This window comes from Amphiprion ocellaris, chromosome 18 (assembly GCF_022539595.1).
Source record: "Amphiprion ocellaris isolate individual 3 ecotype Okinawa chromosome 18, ASM2253959v1, whole genome shotgun sequence".
In the NCBI taxonomy this organism is placed as follows: domain Eukaryota; kingdom Metazoa; phylum Chordata; class Actinopteri; family Pomacentridae; genus Amphiprion; species Amphiprion ocellaris.
The window spans coordinates 6,313,955-6,322,673 of record NC_072783.1 but is presented as its reverse complement, the minus strand read 5'-3'; the positions used below and the strand labels follow the sequence as shown (position 1 = coordinate 6,322,673).

At 45.4% G+C, this 8,719-nt stretch overlaps 1 protein-coding gene across 1 annotated transcript; it reads left to right on the top strand.

The window, feature by feature from the left end:
- LOC111565210 (protein phosphatase 1 regulatory subunit 3C-B-like) lies at positions 1-7,368 on the top strand. Its single transcript, XM_023265260.3, has 3 exons — positions 1-247; positions 2,795-3,173; positions 4,084-7,368. The coding sequence occupies exons 2-3, from the start codon at positions 2,825-2,827 to the stop codon at positions 4,647-4,649; spliced, it is 915 nt and encodes a 304-aa protein (XP_023121028.2). The 5' UTR covers positions 1-247; positions 2,795-2,824; the 3' UTR covers positions 4,650-7,368.
- The last annotated feature ends 1,351 nt before the right edge of the window (positions 7,369-8,719 follow it).

The window sequence follows — 8,719 nt, the reverse complement described above, 5'->3', positions numbered from 1 at the left end:
GTGCTCGCGCTGTGTGAGTGTTTAGGGGGCGGGGCTGAGCGCGCGGACAACGTCTGTGTTTTAAAATGGCTGAAAAATGCAAAGAAAGTGAAGAAAAATGAACAAACTGCGACCTTCTGGACAGATCAGCCCGAACACAGCCGAACCCAGCCGAACCCAGCCGAACAGGGCCGAACCCAGTCGAACAGAGCCGAACTGAACCCAACTTGAGCGGCTGCAGCTCAGAGCGTCCAGTGAAGAGCAGCAGGTGAGATTTTAAACTGCGCCACAGCTGCTGCACGGAGCAGTTTAACTAATAACCAGTATAAATAACCACTTTAACTAATAACCAGCAGGTTAACTAACCAGTATAAATAACCAGTTTAACTAATATCCAGTATAAATAACCACTTTAACTAATAACCAGCAGGTTAACTAACCAGTATAAATAACCAGTTTAAGTAATCAATATAAATAACCTGTTTAATTAACCAGTATATCTATATATAGATCTATATATCTATATATGTATTTATAGAAAACCCCATCAGGCTGAATGTTCAGACGTCAAACTGGTTCCTAATTATCTTAATTATCTATAATTATCTCAACAGGTAACTTCCAGAATTTCTCCTTTTTTCAGTATTAAAGTTCTGTGTTAATAAACTACAGACAGCTGCTGCTGCTGTTGTTGTTGTTGTGTTGACTGTGAAGCTGTGTGTCTACTAGATGTGTTTATCCCTCATGTAAACATGGTGCATGCTGGTCCGGTAGCAGTGCGTCTCCCTGCAGCTCATTTACGTAAAGTAGACCAATGTTTCCCAACCTGTTTGGCTTGGAGCCCTCCTGTAAGCTGCACCCTAGCCCCAGCACCCCCCCAGCACCCCCCCAGCACCCCCCCAGCACCCCCCCAGCACCCCCCCAGCACCCCCCACCCTCCACCTGCAAACCCCCCCATAAGTACACTACAGTACATAAGAGGGAAGTTATTGAATTGTAGAGTTGTAGTATGACCAGCAGGAGTCAGTTGCTGGCTGCAGTAAATTGGACACTATGTGACACTACAGTGTATAAGAGTTAACTTATTGAATATTTGTGTCTCTTCGCTGTTTGCAGCGGTTTTGCATTTTGCAGATGATCCCTGTTCACCCGTCTCACAGCCGGCTGCTCATAGACATCAATGTTATTTCTGCAGCTTGAAAGACAGATACTTTTGATTAAACTGGGCTTGTAGCATATTGTCTACCTTACAACGATGGAAAAGAGGCATCGTTTATGTTTAGACAACGTATATTTATTGAGTTATTGATGCCGGAAGTCCGAATCTGTGAATATCTTTCCGACTTTACCGAACTGCGTTTTGTTTCCTGATGTCGCTGTAATTTGGCTTCATGCTGTCATTTGCGAGCATTTCACCACAAATAATGCAATTCTGTCTTGTCCTTTAATAAAACCAAGTTTAAGTTAACTCTCAAGGTATAGCCGGAGTTTTTATTAGGTACTGATGAATCTTCACCCGTTTTGCGTTTTTCAGACACCGTTCCCGTCAGTAATTTTCTAATTGCACACAAATTAATGAATCGGAATGAGCGAGTGAGCCAACCTGAAGAAAGCATGGACAGAGGTTGAAAGGTCAAGGAGGTGTGGCCATCAAAGCAGCAAAGGATTTTTGAGGAAAGACCAAATAAATGGGTTTTAAAAATGTTTTTTAGATTTGTGATGACACAGTAAGTCTGTCCAGGACAGATTCAGCTGCAGATTATTTCTCCCTTCACATGCTTTCAGAAATACTTTTTTCTGAACTGTTTTCAAAATAAAAGAGAAAGTTTGCAGCCGAGCCACCATGTTGGTCCGACAGATCTACCGGACTCAAGCTGAAAGCGCTGTGACCTCTAGTGATTTACAATGACCTCTAGTGACCTACAATGACCTCTAATTACCTGTAGTGACCTCCAATGACCTATAATGGCTGCTAGTGATCTATAATGACCTCTAGTGACCTTTAGTTACCTTTAGTGACCTCTAGTTACCTGTAGTGACCTCTAATGACCTCTAGTTACCTGTAGTGACCTCTTATGACCTCTAATGACCTGTACTGACCTCTAATGACCACTAGTGACCTCTAATAACCTGTAGTGACCTGTAGTAACCTGTAGTTACCTGTAGTGACCTCTAATGACCTCTAGTTACCTGTAGTGAACTCTTATGACCACTAATGACCTGTACTGACCTCTAATGACCACTAGTGACCTCTAATGACCTGTAGTGACCTGTAGTAACCTGTAGTTACCTGTAGTGACCTCTAATGACCTCTAGTTACCTGTAGTGAACTCTTATGACCACTAATGACCTGTACTGACCTCTAATGACCACGAGTGACCTCTAATGACCTGTAGTGACCTGTAGTAACCTGTAGTTACCTGTAGTGACCTCTAATGACCTCTAGTTACCTGTAGTGACCTCTTATGACCTCTAATGACCACTAGTGACCTCTAATGACCTGTAGTGACCTGTAGTAACCTGTAGTTAGCTGTAGTGACCCCTAATGACTTCTAGTGACGCCACCATGCATGTGGTTTTCAGACGCGGTGCGTTTACATGCAGGATAAACACATCTAGTGAACACGTAGCTCTACTGTGTTTTATTGAACTTTACTGATTTGTAACGTTTCCATGTGATGATGTCACTGCTACAGTCCTGCAGTGAAGCTCAGCGTATTGAAGAACATGACAGAATAATGACAGAATAACTAACCTGTGATGTTCCTGCAGCTGATAGCATGAACTTCATGAAGAACCTGCTGTTCGTTCTCAGGGTTCTCCGCCTCCAGGGACTCCGTCTCCCATGATGCCCGTGGACGTGGCGGTAAGGTTCTGTCTGGCCAGCTCTCCTCCTCTGTGCTCCCTCCTCAGTAACCATGACAACCGCTGCTTGCCATCAGCCGCCATGCTGCGACCTTGCCTGTGCTGTGAACGCGGTGGCGGCATTGCCACGGTAACCACAACCTCATCATCAGCGGCAGAAAGCGGCCGGGCGAGGAGGAAGAAGAAGAGCGTGGTGTTTGCAGATTCTCAGGGTCTGGCGTTAACTGCCGTGCATGTGTTCCACGAGGACGAGGACGTAGACGAGCTGCAGTTCCACCTGACAGAGATAGAGGGCGCCACCTCCAACCTGCACCTGGAGGACGGCACAGGTCAGTCATTCATTAGTTATCAACAATAATGTGCTTCATTCGTGCAGAAGATCCACATTCAGACAAGATGAATGTTCACCTCAGTTAGCAGCTGCTCTCCTCCCAGAGGCTCTAAGTTTAGAGTTTATATGAAAAAAACGTTAACCAGCCGTCGCTTCATTCAGAGTTTACATAAACACAGTTAACCAGTCATCACTTCATTCAGTTTATGTAAACACAGTTAACCAGCCGTCACTTCATTCATAGTTTATATAAACACAGTTAACCAGCCGTCACTTCATTCAGAGTTTATATAAAATTAACCAGCCATCACTTCATTCAAATACTGATTTTCTGAATAAGTTAGTTAAAAACTATGCCTGCGGAGGATTCACACAGATTTATGGTAGAAAAGCTCATTCACCTGTCAGTCACACAGAGAGAGAGTCTTCTTCCTGAAGGCGCGGGGCCAACAGCAGCTCATTAAAAGCTGCAGTAAAAGAGTAAAAGCAGGATTATAGACTGAGGCACTGACAGACTTTAGTGGAACCTTTAAGCTCGTGAACGTTCTGTAACCGAACAGGAAATGTTCTACATTCATCATCATTTTATGAAGTGAATAAACAAGCTGCTCAGACCTGTAAAACTAGCATGATGTCACCTTTTCCTCACGTTTTAAAGAGTCTACAGTGTCATGTTCAGGTAAAATAGCAGCAGAATAAATGTAGAGCTGATCTGGGTTCTGTGTTTCCTGACTGTTCTGAGCTACAATCCTCTGGAAGTTCCTCTGGATCTTTACCAGCAGTCCTTCTCCCGTGTGTTTCCAGTCAACATGCAGCTGTTCTGGTCTGATGAAATTTGCAGCTTAAACTGTATATCGTGTCTGAGGTTTACTTCTTCCTCCTTTAATCTTCCTCGTGTTCCCCTCCAGAGTCGGCAGATGGTGGTTCTGTTCTGGTTCTGGACTTCACTCCACCAGCTGCAGACTACCTGGACCTGAGGAACCGGCTCAAAGCGCAGCAGGTGTGTCTGGAGACGTGTTCTCTTCAGGACCGGCTGCTGTCTGGTTCCGTCCAGGTACGGAACATCTGCTTTGAGAAGAGCGTGTCGGTCCGGATCACCTTCGACTCGTGGCGCTCCTTCCAGGATGTTGGCTGCCGGTACCTGAACAACGTGTACGGCTGCTCTGACACCGACACCTTCTCCTTCTCCATCTTGGTGCCGGACCTCATGGAGCCCTACAGCCACGTGGAGTTCTGCATCCGGTACCAGACCCGGGACCAGACGTTCTGGGACAACAACCTGGGGAACAACTACCACCTGGTGCTGTCGGATCCCAGTGGGAGCACTGAGAGTCCAGCGGGGAAGCAAAACCAGCGGGCAGGGACCAGGGAGCAGATGGAGTTTGACCCATTTGGAAGCCCACGGACCTCAGCGGGGATCTTTCCTGAGTGGCAGAGCTGGGGGCAGATAGATGGCAGCACCCCCTACTGGTGACACCTGCTTTTAATGACTTTTTATACTCCACCAGTACTAAAGCCACCTTATTCTGGGATGCATCCAGAACCCACCAAGCACTGCTTCACTGGAGTCACTTTGCCTGAACATGGATCAGACAGATGTTGACCTCTGGGTGGGCTGGAGGCAAACAGGAAGTCTAGATCAGGGATGTCCCGGTCTGATCCCAATGTAGTACTAGAGGGTAGGATGTACTGCAGTAAACCTGTATTCTCTCCATGATGTCAGTAGATGTAGATCAGCTATAGTTCCTGGTTGTTCCAGCAGGTGGAGCCTCTTCCTGTTTAGTCCTGTAGAGACCAGAGGAGGCGTCACTCAGACTACAGTTCATGTTAAAGCAGAGCGCATTGTGGGAGTTTAGCAGTAACGGTCACCATGACAAAGACTTCTGAGGAGGTTCATGACCTCCAACCAGAGCTCAGGTGTGCCAGATGAACTGGAACTCCAGAGTTCCTGGACCTCCGTAGCTGAAGAATCAGACCAGACTGAGGAACCAACCAGGAGTCTGTTGATGGAACAGAACCAATGAACACGGATCAGTCTGTGCTAGTGACTTACTATTGATAAAGGAAATGATTCTAAATCAACGTCTTGCCATGAACTGTTGTCTCAGACCTAAACAGCAGATGGGGTTGAGGTTGAAGTTTAGCTTTGATTGGATCAGGACATCCCTTGTTTGAATAAAGAAGCAGCTGTAGCCTGAAGCTTCTCCTCATCGTTAAGTGTTTGGATCCTTCAGCTTCCCTCTAAGGGCTTGTTGTTGGGCCTCAGACCCGACCTAGACCTCACGGTTCTGCTGAGGGAACCGACCCTCACTCAGTCTCAGGGAGAAGATCAGAACCTGCTGCTATTTATCTAAGACTCTTTGATATATGCAAGAAAGCAGAGTTCCTTTTAGAAATGCAGACGACAATCAGGAGCCAAAGGGCTTCAGAAAGAATCCACAGGACTGATAGGACCTTCAGAAGGTCACCTGAAAGGCTTCAAAAGGCTCCAGTAGATTTATAAGGGCCTCCTTAAAACCCAAAGATTCAAAGCCTTCCTCACCTTCCACAAGATCCATTCTGATCTGGAGAACGTCCTCCACGTTTGTCCTCAAGACTGATCAGCTTCTACCGGAATGATGCCAGAGTGTCTTCAAGGCTTCAGGATGAGCTGAACTGTTGTTCATCCCAGGAGGAAGAAGAAGTTCTCAGCTGGAGCAGCTTCATTCACTCCTTCCTTATTTATTACCATTACAGCAGATTCTTCACCAGCAGAACTCTCAGCAGCCTGAAACACTGAATTTTAAAGGTCTGAAATCAGTCTGCCATTCAGGGTTTAAACAGGTGTCGGATCCTGCAGGTGAAGCCTGTTTGCTCACCTGAAGGATCTTCACCATCCAGACTCTGATGAGAGGGATTCATTTTAATAGATTGTAATGATTGAATGGGTTGAAAATATGCTGACAAGCAGCAGATGATGGACATGTAGATTATATGTAGTAGATTAGCTGCAGTACCTGGATGCTCCACCAGGTGGAGCCTCTGGCTGTTGATGAGGTGGAGTTACAGGTGTGTTTGCTGACTGGCATCATGTCAATGAGCTCTGTAGCATTACAGTTATTAAAGATGTCTGTCTGCTTTAGCTAGCTCCCTGAGGCTGATGCTAACAATGCTAAGCTAGGACTTTGCAGCGTTAACACAAACTGAGTGTCAGCAGATATTAAAGATAACATTAAAGTGATTAAGGGCAGTAAATACTGACAGATCTGCTTAGTAGTTTAGACACTACTGGTTTAAGTTTAGTCTCTGAAACACTTAATTTGCTGTACCAGATGGGTGCGGATGTTGCCCGGTTAATATTATTAACCTTTAACCAGGTTAGTGGTCAGAAACCATGTGTGCTTAGTGTTGGTAACCTTGATGTTAGATTGAATGGTTTGTGATGATTTAGTTTGATTGGTTCTGAGTTTGAATCATTCTTCCTGCATCAGGGGAAAATCAACACGATCACCAGCCCTCATACGATCAATAGATCAATAACCTGATCAGTTCTGCAGCTGATCGTTAATCAGTGAAACATTCTGAGGTGTTTGCTGTTAAGTTTGTTCATTTATTTAACCGGACAGAGTCTGAAACACTAGAACAGGTGAAGATAAACCTGCACTTCCTATTAGCTCCTGTAGCCTCGACTAAGCTAACAAACACTCCTGTGTGCGTGTGCGTGCGTGTGCATCAAAGCATGTACCAGACTAAAGGGATGTTCAGTGCTAAAAGTGAATCTGCAGCTTCAACACTAAAATATTTTTGAAACATAAATGACTGTTGAACATCCAGATGGTTCCTGAAGGCCTCATGTTGCGTTCAGGTCATATCACAGTTTATATCCCCTGCCTTCTGCATAAACAGTTAGCTGTTAGCAGTTAGCAGCACGTTATGGTCTGTTAATGCATCACGTGTTGATGGTAAACTCCAGGCAAACTGCTATGATGGGGCAGTTTGTCTCCCTGTGACGGGCAGTTTTTCGGCTAGCTTGTGCTAACTTGGCAGCATTAGCGCATAAACGTACTGTAGCAGGGCTATGATGTAAATGTACTGTAGCAGGGCTATGATGTAATGTGCAATGGATGATGATGTCATAATTACTGCTGGAGCAGGAAGGGATGTAACCTCCTTTTGTGTGTTTCCTTTTACAATAAAAGTCTAATTTTTGTAAAGTTTGTTTTTTGTATTATTTTTAATGATTAGTGGAGTTAATAATGTAACTGATCTAAAATGTATTAACCAATAAGGCGAAGACCTGTTGCGTCTACAGACAGTTCATGTTAGAGCAGAGAGCACTATGGGAGGTTAGCTGGTAATGGGCACCATGACAAAGACTTGAGGAGGCTAATGACCTCCAATGAATGCTAACTGTTGCTAGTTCATTCCTACAGCAGAACGGGCTAACTGAGTTGCTGCTAATATTACGGTTCTGGATGTAAAATACCTTCATCATCATATGGTCATCTCCTTTATTCACTTATTTTAAATAAATCGTTGACTGTTGATTGGTAAAGGAGCCAGCTATTGATTAAGACAATGGTTTTGCCTAACCAGTTATGGGTCAGAGTTCTTATGAGAACAGAAGATTTAAATGTGTTGAGCTGATTTCAATGTTTTATTAGGTGGACTTCAGATGGCAGCAGATCTGATGAACATCCTGTCTGATAGTTTCCCCTTGATGATGGAAATGCTTCTGGACTTTCTTGGCTTGAGCATCATGCGAGCCAGCTCAATGTTTCCTTGCAGCTTCCTCAGAAGTCAGACAGTGCAGGCCTTGGTTGTGAGTGTTGTGAGGTCGTCCATGTAGACTCTGACTGGTGGCAACCTCAGTCCAGGTCTCGTTGGGTGATCGCTGTCCTGCGACCACCCAATGAGATGCCCGAATGATTACCTCCATGGCCATGGTGAAGGCAAGTGGGGAGATGGTGCAGCCGGCCATGATTCCCACGTCCAGGTGTTGCCATGCTGTGGTGTACTGTGCTGTTTTTAAAGCAGAGCTGAACATCCTGGAAGTAAGCCTTTACAAGATTTGTAAGAGCTGCTTGGACCCTGAAAAAGTCGAAGGCTGACCACAAGAGGTTGTGAGAAACTGAACCAAAGGCGTTCGCAAGATGTAGGAAGACCACATGAAGGTGTGATCCCTCCTTCTTGGCAACCTGGATCTGGAGCCAGATTATGCTGGCATGTTCCACACAACTGGAGAAGCCTGAGATGCCCGCTTTCTGGATCGACGTGTCAATCAGCTCGTTTCTTTGCTGGTATCCTGCCAGCCTGTGAGCGACCACGCTGAAGAAGATTCTTCCTTCAACGTTAAGAAGGCTGATCTGGCAGAACTGGCCAATCTCCGATGAATCCTTTTCCTTGGGAATAAGGATCCCTCCGGCTCTCCGCCAGGCTGTTGGTATCTCCTTTTCCCACACAACTCTCATCAGCTTCCAGGGGAATCGTAGGACGTCTGGTGTGTTTTTGTAGAGCCTGTATGGAACCCGTTGGGACCTGGTGCTGATACGGCCCTTGCTCGAT

Excerpts from the sequence above, each read along its gene's own strand:
- LOC111565210 (XM_023265260.3), top strand. The coding sequence starts at position 2,825 with ATGATGCCCGTGGACGTGGCGGTAAGGTTCTGTCTGGCCAGCTCTCCT. Across the intron at positions 3,174-4,083 it reads GCACCTGGAGGACGGCACAG|AGTCGGCAGATGGTGGTTCT; the intron begins GTCAGTCATTCA and ends GTTCCCCTCCAG.